Below are 12935 nucleotides of genomic sequence, written 5' to 3' on the forward strand. Positions count from 1 at the left end.
AAGCAGCACTGGCATTCCAAAGATATGGGGAAATAAATAGTGGAAAACCTGTTTCCATAGCAGTGGGAGCTTAGTGCCACTCACAGGGTTTGGAAAAAACCAAAAAAAACCCCAAAACTCAATGCATGTGATGCTCAAATTTCCACCACGATTGTCCCTCTAAACTCAGGCTTTCAAACCAACCTTCCTGGTTTAAAATGTCTCCCAGTTCCCAGGTAGGAAATGCTGGAAATCACACACCTTCTGAGCTCAGTTCAGGTGGGTTTTCCTCATGAATAATTGTGTTTTCCCTTTTGCAGGACTTTGCTTCCCGGGCTAAAGTGGCTGTGCAGAACCTGGTGCAGAAGGTTGGATTCTTTGGGATCCTGGCCTGTGCCTCGGTGAGTTTTCCCCAGGAAATTTAATTATTTATTTGGGGATTTGTGGGCACAAACTGCAGCTTGGATCTTCTGCCGTGGAATTCATTTTTGTTTGCACTTTCTGTGATCTCTGTGGTGCTCAAGGAAACAAAATCTGCTGGAAATGTGTTAGGATTTCTTTAGGTGGTGATGTATTGTATTTGACATTCTTGACTTCCTCAAATCCAGAGGTGTGCATGCATTGGAGAGTGGGAAAGTCCCTGCAGAAATCCTGATTAGGTGTCCTTCCATTCATTCCAGTCCTCCAAAATCTGCTCTTTGGGTCATTAGGAATCAGAGGGGGCAGAAAAAGAAAGCAAATTTCAGTTGTGGCTGTGGAGCTACAAACTGCTCATGGCTTTTTAAATCAAGAGGTGAAAGAATCATCTCCAGTCATGCTATTTTAGTTTTTTAGTAGGATAATGCTCTTCTTTCAGAATAAAACAATAATATTGGAGGTTTCAAGCTCTCTCTGGAGCTGGTAGGAATGGTGTGCCTTGTTCTTCATCCCACACACAAACTGTGGGACATGACTGCAGTGAAGGGGAAAAGTGTGTGATCCCCCCCAGCCCCATTTTTTTGGAATAACCACAACATTACCCAGCTCTGAGGCTCTCACTCCACACTCGTCCAGCATCTCTTGGTTTCCTAAATTACAAAGATGACACAGCCAATTGCTTGCTCAGATGTGGGTTAACCTGTGTTAGGATTAATCTGATCAGAGTTGCTGCCCTAAAGCTCCTGCTCACTAATCCTTTGAAATGTCTTCATGTTGAAGTGGAGTTTAGCCTACAAGCTAAGTTTAGCTGAAGTTTAGCTCCTTAAATCCTGCCAGGCAGGAGCTGCTCCCTGCTCTGACACATCCCTGCCCCAGCTATCCCCTGTCCTTGTCACCAGCACAGCCTGGGCTGGGCAAGGTGGAGGAGTGGAGAGCAGGAGGAAGGGGTTAGTAAACACCAGAGGTGGCTGTAAACACCCCAGAGTTCCTGCTCAATAATATTTAAACATTTGTTTAACTTCTTCTCCACTTTGCTGCCCAGGCCCTGCTCAGCCCTGAGCTGCAGCTGGGCTGGGGGAGGGATGAGGATGCACCAGGGCACACCTGGGGTTTGTAAATGTGCTCACACAGCAACTGCAGGAGAAAGGAAGAGGTTGGAGAAGGTTCCAGAGGCCTTGGAAAAGCAGGAATGCAGAGCTTTCCTTGGAAAAGAGGAATGCTCTGTGTGGCACCTCTGGGTGAGCAAGGGGAAGGAAGGCAGCCCCCCATGTGTGCTCCTTGCTTTTGGCTGTGCCCCCACCAGCCCAGGGATTTCTCTGTGCCCTACCAGGTGTCCCCTCTGCTTGCCTCCCTTGTAATTAATGATCTTCCTTCTGGATTTTAGGCAGGGTTTTATTTGATGTGTATTTTATGAGTGGAGAATTTGCTGGTGAAGTGGTAATGACTGTCCCAGCTGCGGGTCCTTGTCTCTCAAGTGGTGGCTTCTAAATGCTGCATAAAAACACCAAAGCAAGCAAATGGAAATTAAAATTCTGCAAGCTTATCCAGTGAAGTCAACTGACTGTCATGTTGTTTAGTGGCAATAAGGAAGTCAGGATTGTCTGGAGTTTATTTCTATATAAAGGCAGCTCTGGGGAAGGAACAAATCAAGAATCAGCCCTGAAGTTCCTTGCTGTGACTTAGGAGAATTTGCCCTCTTGTCGTTGTGTGCTTTTTTTTTATTTTTTTTTTTTTTGCAACTTTCAGTAACAAGCACAGAGAAAACCTTGCTGGCTGCTCAGACACCCTCCTGAGGATGTGCTGAGTGACTTCTGCCCGTGGTGTGCTGAACCCACAGCACCCCTGCCCCAAACTGGCTGCAGGGATTGAAACGTTCTGTGAATCAACAAAAACCCTGAGAGGAGGCAGCCAGGAAGAGCCTGGAGCAGCCTTGGCTCAGGGAGCAGAAGGCTCTGGGCTCAATCATTGACCAGCTCTGGTGGCCAGAGCAGCTGGCCCAGGTGTGAGCAGAGGTGGAGCCTGCTCAGGGACCCGTGAGCAGAGCCCAGTTCCCATTTCTTCCTCTGCAGGTGCTGCTGTGGCTGCTCATAAATCTGAATTGCTGCTCTCCAGCAGTCCAGTCCAACCCTTTGTCACAGGTTGCAGGCTTGGTGGCAGAGTGTCCTTTATTCTTTCTATATCTGCACTCTTTATTGCTTGATTTAAGTCCTAAAACACCAGCAGTACCACAGTGCTCCTGGGAGTGACCCTGCTCAGACACTGCCCTTGTGCTGCAGGCTGAGAGGGAAAGGTTGGAATTCAGACACTTTCTTGATTTCATTTCAAAAATATTTTACAGATAGGATCACAATACCAAAAGTCAGGCCAGCAGTTTAATAATAATAAAAAATTCTTTTAATTTTAAATGAAATGCATATGCTTAATAAAATCTAATCAGTGTTTTTAAACTGGATACATATGACTATAAATGCCAGTTTTTAATGTAGTTTCTCAGCTGGAAATCACTGGGGATCAGTTGAAACTCTGGCTTCCAAGAGTGATGTGCTTGTCAGAGAGAAAATTTGATAAATCGCTCAAGATGGCTTTGCTGTGGTTTCTGTGCACTTCACATGGAAAACTTTTCATTAGCTTTTTTCAGGATCCAGGGGTAAGGAGGGACCATGAGAATGGAATTGTCTGGGACATTGTCTAGCTGAACCCCAGAGCCTTAAGTTATGTGGTGCGACATCAACATTTTTGCAATTATGAAGACACAAGAGTTTTGGATCAAGTTGGAGAGGGTGGAAACTGTTCATTTTTTCAAAATTTCAGACTCTTGTCGTGTTCCTGTCCATCCAATGTGTGCTGCAACTCATGAACCTCTCTCCCTTGCACTCCACAGATCCCAAACCCCCTGTTTGACCTGGCTGGGATAACTTGTGGCCACTTTCTGGTTCCCTTCTGGACCTTCTTCGGTGCAACCTTGATTGGAAAAGCTGTGATTAAAATGCACATCCAGGCAAGTGCTGCCCCTGCCTCGGGGCTGGAGGGGGTGAAACCTTTGATTCCTTCCCTGCCCCTTCCACTGTGTTACTTGGGAATGAATCCTGCAGTCTCCTTGCCCGACTTGAAGTAATGGAAATTAATTTGGTGCAAGGGATTTACAATAAAGGAGCTGCTGGGCTGCTCCAAACTGAGGCAAATGAGTAATTTATAGCTGCTGACCCGCTCAGGAAATTGGTGGTTAGCCAAAGTATTTACCTACAGCCCTTACCAGACTGCCAGGGCTCCAGCAGTGAACTCCCTTTTGGTAACAAACACTCATTTGCACTTTGAAATCTCCTTTTTAGCTCACTGAGAAAACCCCACTGAGCCCTGCCGGGCTGGGCCAGCCCAGTTTGGGTGGATTTGCTGCAGTTTTGGGGCTGGTTTTGGTGTCCCAGGGCACTTGGGAAGGGGCTGCCTTTGGTGGGCCCTGTTTGTCCTGCTCGCTCAGGGCCGTGCCAGATGTGCTGGGTTTGAGAATCCAAATCCAGCTGTTTGCACCAAATGTGGAGCTCTGCTTGGAAATGCGTCACCCTGGTCCAAGGAGAGATGAAGTTTTGATTCCCTGGAGGGTTTGCTGGTGTGGTCAGGGCTGTAGCATGAGCTGTGTTTGGGATGTTTTCAGCTGAGTTTGGGTTTTTGCAGTGCCTGTGCCTCTCTTGTTTGGAAATCTCTGCCGTGACTCCCAGCAAAATAGCAGAAGCTTTTAGTAAAAAAATATTTTGTGTTACAGCCTCATCAAGCTGCTTTAAAATCTTTATTTTGCCCTAAACACAAGCTCTTTTCTTCCCATCATTTTTTAAATGGTTATTTTAATTTGCCCAGTGCTGAAACGGAAAACAATAAATAGATTTGGAAATTTTTCCATTTCTTGGGATAAAACAACTTTTTCTCCACACTTATTCTTGTATTATCTGAGTTTTCTTCTGCTTTTAAATCCGTGTGTTGCTAAAATGTGTTCTGGCAGCAGAGAAAAGTGAAATAATATTAGATCAATATTCCTTTATTATTTTAATTGCCTTGTTCAGCTACCACAGTGTTTGCTGTGTAATTTATAGTGCTCCACACTCAGATCCCATGTAAGTGAAAAAACATTTCCCAGTGCCTTGTACAGTTGATAAATCATTTGGTTTTGTAATAGGCTCAGCTTTTAGAATTCTCTTTTTCAAGCACACCCTTGTGCAATAGCCTTGATTATTTGGAGTGATCTGGCTGGACTTGGAATTTAGGAAATGTGGGAGTCATGGAAAAGGCTTTTAATGCAATGTTCAGACAGGAAGTGAGTGACTGGTGTAGTGGCCATCCCAGGACTCTTTTTATATTCCCTTACTAAAATGATGTCCATTCCATTTCATTTTTTAAATTCTGATTTGCTTAAGTGTTGATGATTTTGTGGTTAGTAGGAAATCAAGAGTTACTCTGTTTTGTAAAATTTTATTCGATAAATCACAGACTTTTTTTCTTCTAAGGTTGAAGTTGTATTTGATATGTGTCTTTTAATATGTTTAATAGTTTTTAATATGATTAAATATTATATTTGGAATTACATGAGTCTCATGGGTACAGGTTTGATTTTTTTATTTAGGGGTAAACTTGCTAGGTTAGATTATTACTCTGCTAAGTTGTTTTTATGAAGAGTTTTAGGATAAGTTTGGATTAGGGTTAGGACTGTGATTATTAGGGACTGATTATTCTGTTTTATCACAGTCTCACAAGTGCCCAAAGGCTCTTTCTTTGTTCTTCACTGAGGATTTTTTTGCTGTTTCTGTCTGAATCAGGGGCCTAAACCACATTATTTTCCCCTCTGTGATCCTGTTTGTGTGAGGGGCTGAATTTCCCTGGCTGTTTTTCCATTCTAACATTGTTGACAGAGTAAAGTGACCTTGAGCTTCTGGGAATGGGAGTTTGGGGAGGATGAGAATGGGCAGCAAAAAACACTGCAAGAAATGCAAACTGTGAGCAAACAGGGGCAGAAAGTGAACAACAGCTTTTTTTTCCTCTCCTGCCTCTTTTCTGAGGAGAAGGCTGAAAAATAAAGAGGAGAGGAGGGAAAGCTGGGCAGGAGCTGCTGGGGAAGCAGCACAAAGTGCTCCAGGTTTTGAAAAATCAAGAGTAAAAGAGGGAAAGCTGGGCAGGAGCTGCTGGGGAAGCAGCACAAAGTGCTCCAGGTTTTGAAAAATAAAGACTAAAAGAGGGAAAGCTGGGCAGGAGCTGCTGGGGAAGCAGCACAAAGTGCTCCAGGTTTTGAAAAATCAAGAGTAAAAGAGGGAAAGCTGGGCAGGAGCTGCTGGGGAAGCAGCACAAAGTGCTCCAGGTTTTGAAAAATCAAGAGTAAAAGAGGGAAAGCTGGGCAGGAGCTGCTGGGGAAGCAGCACAAAGTGCTCCAGGTTTTGAAAAATAAAGAGTAAAAGAGGGAAAGCTGGGCAGGAGCTGCTGGGGAAGCAGCACAAAGTGCTCCAGGTTTTGAAAAATAAAGACTAAAAGAGGGAAAGCTGGGCAGGAGCTGCTGGGGAAGCAGCACAAAGTGCTCCAGGTTTTGAAAAATCAAGAGTAAAAGAGGGAAAGCTGGGCAGGAGCTGCTGGGGAAGCAGCACAAAGTGCTCCAGGTTTTGAAAAATAAAGAGTAAAAGAGGGAAAGCTGGGCAGGAGCTGCTGGGGAAGCAGCACAAAGTGCTCCAGGCTTTGTGTGACTGCTCTTGTCCCTCCACAGAAACTCTTCGTTATCATCACCTTCAGCAAACACATCGTGGAGCAGATGGTGGCCCTCATCGGGTGAGTAATTCCCAGCTCAGTAATTAATTAATACCTGCACCCATCAAGTGGAAAAGTACAGCAGGAGGCAGCTCAGCTGTGCTGGGCTGGTGCTTTGTCCCAGGCTTTGCCCCTCGCAGGGTTTAGGTCTCACTGGCAGGTCCTGAGGCTCAGGGCTGTGGCATCAGGACAGAATTTTCACCCCAAAACAAGGTTCAGCTTCTCCCTCCCAGATCCCTGCATTTCTGGGGTCATTTTTGTAGTGGAATCCTATGGCAGAAAATGAGGAGATTTATATAAAATTATAGGAAAAAAATAATAGAATTCTGTTGTTCTATACTAAAAACCTGAGATTTTATGCAGTGTTCCAGGTTGACAATAAACATCCTCCTTAACTGGAAGTTCCTTAAACATTTACAACATCATAAAACATCAGAATTAGAAATTTGGTGTGTGGAGCTTGATTCCCATTCTGTTAAATTTGGTAGAAATGGATAGAGTGTACTGATTTTGAGAAGGTTTGTTTTGTTTTGGTTTTTGTTGGTTTTTTTTTTAACTAAAGTGAATCCAGCACAATATAAATCCATAAAATAAATTTTGAGGTGTTCCTGCTTTTCCAAGGTTTTGTCTCTAGGGTAAATGGATATTTTGCTGCACAAAGTTTAATAACTATTTTCACATAAAAAACACACTCCTCAAGAGAAGTTTCAGAGGAGGAATGTCTGGAAATAACTCCTTTTAAAACAAAATTCCAAAGAAAAAGAGTGTCAGAAGAACCTTGCAGGGCATTTCACTGATGAAAGAAATCCTGGCTTTATTGTTCCTGATCTTCTGCTCAAGCATCTGCTCTGTACCAAAACTCAAAATTAATTTGTTGCTGTGAACATTATTTTTAAAAAGGGAGGGAGAGAGAGAAATGTGGTTTCTTTTAAGCATCCTGAGTTTTTCTCAGCATCAATCACTGCAGACAGTTTGATCTGCCCCTAGCTCAGGTACATTTCTAAGGATTTAGTCTCCTGTGGATGCTTTGAGCCAAACCCAGTAGATTTTTCCTACTTCATCTGTCTTGGAGATAATTTTGCATTGAATTACTTCGAGTGCATTCACAGGAGCTCTGCTGGATTGGGGTTTTATTGGAGGGTTGATGTCAGAGTTAAAAAATGTTCCTGGGAGACAGTGAGATTTTTGGAATGTCCTGGTACCCTTGACTTTTCTCAAGCTGTCTCCAGCATTACCTCATCAATTTCTGTTAGAGGGGAGCCTCAAACATGTTAAACAATACCTTGCTCTAAAAGCCCTATTATTGAATTAAAACAGAGCTCTGTTTAATGGTCAGTAACTTCATTTTAATCAAATTCTATCCACCACAATGACTTTTAGACTTTCTTTGTCAGGGCTGTTGCTCTTAAACAATGGGAAATATTTGAGCACAATACCTGAAAATAATGAACATGCTGATATCCAGGATAAATGGAACCTAGACAGAAGATTAAGTTGTGAGATGAGGTCTGAGAATATCTGATTTTATAAGCCAAGGAGAATTTCTTGACAATTTTGTGATTTTTAGTCAAAAAGCAAAACTGATTCATGTGCAGACCTTGTTCTTTATTGTCACTGCGTGCTGCTGGGTCCCTCACTGACCTTGCAATAACCAGGCATTTAATATCATTTAATTTGATTTTACAGTTTTGTCTAGGTCTCCATTACAAACAGATCGTGGAATACTTTTTTTATTCTTTAAATAAAAAAAAGAAATTAAAAGAAAACATGGTAGGAAATTAAGAAGCTGTTTGCAGAAAATTTTTTAATTTTGTAGAATTTTTTGGCAACAAACCTTGTTGGGAATGAGGAAGATAAGTGGGTTTGAGGAGTGGGGTTGGTGTGAGGTGGAAATCCAAGCTGAGGAGGATTTCCAGAGGTGCTGGAACTCACTGGGAATTCCAGCAGCTCCTGCTCTGAGCTGGTTTTTGGTGCCTCAGAGCTGGGAGAGGATCCTGCCCTCCCCAGCTGTGGGACCTCCCTGGGCTTTGGTGAGGGAAGATGCTCGGGAGGAGTTCTGTGTTCTGTCTCTTCAGCAAGAGTTTATTGCTGATTTTATTCAACTGTTTAATTGCTTTGTGTGGCCATCCATTCGGGTGAGAAATGGCCAGAAAGAAAAAAAAAAAATCTACATTTTTTTAAGGGAGAAATCCCACCCTGCCCACACAGATTCCCTCTGGCTGTGGTTAATGATGAACTCCTGGGCTGTTCCTGCAAGAGGTGCTGGATCCTGCAGCAAAAGCAGTGAATTCCTACCTGTAAATCAGAATCCCAGAATGGTTTGGGCTGGGAGGGATCCTAAAGCTCATCCAGTCCCTTCCTCACCTCCCACTGTCCCAGCCCCATCCAGCCTGGCCTGGGACACTTCCAGGGATGGGGCAGCCTCAGCCTCTCTGAGGCCTTGTTAGTCCTAAAAGACTCATAAAGTGATCTGGAATTAAAACAGAGCCCAGTGAGATTTTGCCTCTTTGATTTTTAAGTCCCTTTTTGTAGGTGTTCCATCTGAGAATGCAACAAAGTGTGAAATCCACCCAAAAATATCCGTGCTCCTGAAGTGTCCTTAACCCAGTGGCTTTGTGGAACAGCTTCCCAACCTTCCCAGCTCTGCAGGGCAGTGTGAGTGATTGCTCAGTGAAAGAAAAGCAGTTTTTTGGTCACAGGTACTGGAAGCATTGCCTGGACAAACCAGTTTGCTGCTATTTCTTGTGCCATAATTCTTTGCTTACAACTTAATCTCAGTTGATGCTGGTAAAGGGAGCGTGGTGTTCCTTTTCACCAAAAAAGCACAAATGAGATCATGGTGACTGAGGTAACTGGAAAGTTTGCTTAAAGATTGTTGGGGGTTTTTTAGTCAAAAATAATTTACAATACAGGTTGAGGTTATTTCTTTAGGAGACAAGGCAAGAAGTGATAAAGGGACAACCAGGGGTGGGAAGAGCTGGGCAGTGGCTTCACAACCTCCTGGGAGGAATTTTGGAAGGTTAAACCAATACCCTTGACATTGTTGGTTCAAAACTCAACAACTTCCCTGCCACAGGTACATCAGAAACCTGGGGGATGTGTCCTGAGCACAGCAGAGCAGCTCCACACAAAAATGGCTTTAGTGCCCTGAAAGGGACACAGATGTGGCTGAAATTTGAGGAGCTTTGGTGTTGAAAGCCTGCCAGTGGATCACAACAGAATTAGGAGAGTTTATTTGCAAAAGGCTTGAAGGATTTAACTGAATAAGTCAGGGTTTTTCCCCTAAATTGAGTTTAAAATAAAAAGAAACTTTAAAAAGCAAGCAGAAGTTTCATTCCAAAGAGCAGCAGTGAGCAGAGCTGAAGACTGGCAGGTCAGAGATGTTGCAATTCCTAATTTTGAAAGCACTGGTGGAACATAACAGAATGTCCCAAAGAAAAAGCCCTGGAGCCTCCTGGGCTGCCCTGGGCACTGGAGCGTGCCTCAGGTGAGCCACTCAAACCTGGGCCCCTTTTAGCTTTGGAGCCTCCACCAGGATCTTTCCTTCCCTCCTCTCATAAAGCAAATCGAGCTGCCAAGGAGCCTTTTAACCCCAAAACCTTCCTGCTAAACCTGACCATAAACCAGATTCATTTTCTGCAACTTCAGAGCTCTGGGCACAAGGAACAGCTCAGCCCCAGAGCTGAGCTGAGGCCAGGGGTGGAGCTGGGGGCTGGAGCTCTGCTTGCTCCTCAGGCTTGGCTGGAAAGGGAGCTGGGCCCAGCTTTGGGGAGCCCCAGACCCCAGGAGTCAGGTTTTGGGCAGCCCCAGCTCCCAGGAGTCAGGTTTTGGGCAGTCTTAGCTCCCAGGAGTCAGGTTTTGGGCAGCCCCAGCTCCCAGGAGTCAGGTTTTGGGCAGTCTTAGCTCCCAGGATTCAGGTTTTGGGCAGTCCCAGCTCCCAGGAGTCAGGTTTTGGGCAGCCTCAGGTTTTCATAAACCTAAACCAGATTTTGAGCAGCTCCAAGTTTCCCTAAGCTTGACCCAAATTTTGAGCAGCCCCAGGTTTCCTTAAACCTAATCCAGATTTTGGGCAACCTCAGCTCCCAGGATTCAGGTTTTGGGCAGCCCCAGGTTTCCTTCAACCTAAACCAGGTTTTGGGCAGCCCCAGGTTTCCCTAATTCTAACCCAGATTTTGGGCAGCCCCAGGTTTCCTTCAACCTAAACCAGGTTTTGCACAGCCCCAGGTTTCCCTAAGCCTGAGCCGGGTTTTGGGCAGCCCCAGGTTTCCCTAAGCCTGACCCAGGTTTTGGGCAGCCCCAGGTTTCCCTAAGCCTGACCCAGGTTTTGGGCAGCCCCAGGTTTCCCTAAGCCTGAGCCGGGTTTTGGGCAGCCCCAGGTTTCCCTAAGCCTGAGCCGGGTTTTGGGCAGCCCCAGGTTTCCCTAATTCTAACCCAGGTTTTGGGCAGCCCCAGGTTTCCCTAATTCTAACCCAGGTTTTGGGCAGCCCCAGGTTTCCCTAAGCCTGACCCGGGTTTTGGGCAGCCCCAGGTTTCCCTAATTCTAACCCAGGTTTTGGGCAGCCCCAGGTTTCCCTAATTCTAACCCAGGTTTTGGGCAGCCCCAGGTTTCCCTAAGCCTGACCCAGGTTTTGGGCAGCCCCAGGTTTCCCTAAGCCTGACCCAGGTTTTGGGCAGCCCCAGGTTTCCCTAATTCTAACCCAGGTTTTGGGCAGCCCCAGGTTTCCCTAAGCCTGACCCAGGTTTTGGGCAGCCCCAGGTTTCCCTAATTCTAACCCAGGTTTTGGGCAGCCCCAGGTTTCCCTAAGCCTGACCCAGGTTTTGGGCAGCCCCAGGTTTCCCTAAGCCTGAGCCGGGTTTTGGGCAGCCCCAGGTTTCCCTAAGCCTGAGCCGGGTTTTGGGCAGCCCCAGGTTTCCCTAAGCCTGAGCCGGGTTTTGGGCAGCCCCAGGTTTCCCTAATTCTAACCCAGGTTTTGGGCAGCCCCAGGTTTCCCTAATTCTAACCCAGGTTTTGGGCAGCCCCAGGTTTCCCTAAGCCTGACCCGGGTTTTGGGCAGCCCCAGGTTTCCCTAAGTCTGACCCAGGTTTTGGGCAGCCCCAGGTTTCCCTAAGCCTGACCCAGGTTTTGGGCAGCCCCAGGTTTCCCTAAGCCTGACCCAGGTTTTGGGCAGCCCCAGGTTTCCCTAAGCCTGACCCAGGTTTTGGGCAGCCCCAGGTTTCCCTAAGCCTGACCCAGGTTTTGGGCAGCCCCAGGTTTCCCTAAGCCTGACCCAGGTTTTGGGCAGCCCCAGGTTTCCCTAAGCCTGAGCCGGGTTTTGGGCAGCCCCAGGTTTCCTTAAGCCTGACCCAGGTTTTGGGCAGCCCCAGCTGCCGGGGCTGAGTCAGGCTCAGGCTGAGCCGCTGTGAGTCACTGCAGGGTCCTGCTGGTGGCGGAGCCTCGGGGAAGTGGATGGTTTAAATACTGTGAGAATCTTTATCAGCACAGGAAATGACAGCTCATTAAAATACTAACCGTTGAGCCAGTTTAGATCACTGTCTGGAAAAAAATTAACCATTGCAGGCTCAGAGGGCTCCACGAAGAAAGGTGCCCTGCTGAGACAAGGGACACGTTATGCAAATGAATCAGCTTTGCTAATTGGCCAGTGGCACAAAAATATTTCCACTGGAATCTGTTTTTCAATGGTTTTTAAAATATCTGTCTTCCAAAGAGGTCGATACCATCGTGCTGGAGTGAAATTTTTGAGGGAGGGGTGGGTAAAATACCCTAAATACTAAAATTCCCAAATTCGGTGCCTGTTCCTAAATGTTTTATTGCTTTGGAGCTGCAGGATGGATTTTTCTGGTGTCCCCACAGGGGAATGGAGAATTGGGAATCTCATACAATTGGTGGGATTGCTCAATGATGTTGTCCATAAGTGTTGGGAAGGTGAAAGCCTTTGCCTTCCCCCTCTGGCCTGGCTGTCAATAATCCAATAGAAAGAAATTCTTTGAATAGTTTGAAGGTCCAGCAGGGAGGAGCCCATCCCAGCACGTTCCCTTTCTTTGTGGGATCCTTCAGTGCCTCTTCCCTCCCTTTTCTGCAGCAGGAGATAATCCCTGGCCTTGGGCAGTGCCAACCCCCAGGGATTTGCTGCTCCTGGGTCAAAGCCCTTCCCTGTGTTCCTCACTTGCAATCCTGCTGCCATTTCCCAAAGGATGTTTTCCTCTTTTTGGGCTGTTGCAGCCCAAAAAGCTGAATCTGGGCAAACCCTGCTGGTGTTTGCCCCAGAGTGTGGAGTCAGAGGGATTTTCCAAGCTGAGGGCTGTGAATCTTGGAGGGATTATCCAGAAAGTGGAGCCTGACTCAATATTGCATCACCTGCCCCAGGTGTGTCCAGCCTTGTCTGCACCTTCTGCTCCCCCACGGGGCTCTGGTTTCCCTCCGGGCTGGAATTTCTGTCATTAAATTAAATGAAATTAAACATTAACTCCCATCTTTGTGCCCTCCCCAGTGCTCCCAGTTTCCTGAGCATCCCACTGGGATGGATCCCAGTTGCTGACAGGGCTCAGACTCGGGGCTGCCTGCACTGAGGTTCTCATTTCCATTTTTAATTCCATCAGGATCAGTTTGAGAACAGCTCAGGGTTATTGATCAGCTGCTGCACCATCACTTGCTGTCCGAGGCCTCTAATAAATGGCAAACTTCCATAAACTTTCACATTTTCATTCATGAAAAATCCCATGGTTTTCTTCCCAAAATTTGAATCTATAGTGGCAGCTTCTTTTTT

General features: G+C 46.0%; 1 protein-coding gene across 2 annotated transcripts in view; it reads left to right on the forward strand.

The window, feature by feature from the left end:
• Nucleotides 1-12935, forward strand: part of VMP1 (vacuole membrane protein 1) — a 63332-nt gene that overhangs the window by 42055 nt on the left and 8342 nt on the right. For both annotated transcript variants that reach the window (XM_077787564.1, XM_077787565.1), the window contains 3 exons: nucleotides 300-380; nucleotides 3278-3394; nucleotides 6131-6192. In XM_077787564.1, the coding sequence (XP_077643690.1) occupies nucleotides 300-380; nucleotides 3278-3394; nucleotides 6131-6192 (260 nt within the window). The remainder of the gene's footprint in view (nucleotides 1-299; nucleotides 381-3277; nucleotides 3395-6130; nucleotides 6193-12935) is intronic.

This window comes from Lonchura striata, chromosome 20, assembly GCF_046129695.1.
Source record: "Lonchura striata isolate bLonStr1 chromosome 20, bLonStr1.mat, whole genome shotgun sequence".
Lineage (NCBI taxonomy): Eukaryota > Metazoa > Chordata > Aves > Passeriformes > Estrildidae > Lonchura > Lonchura striata.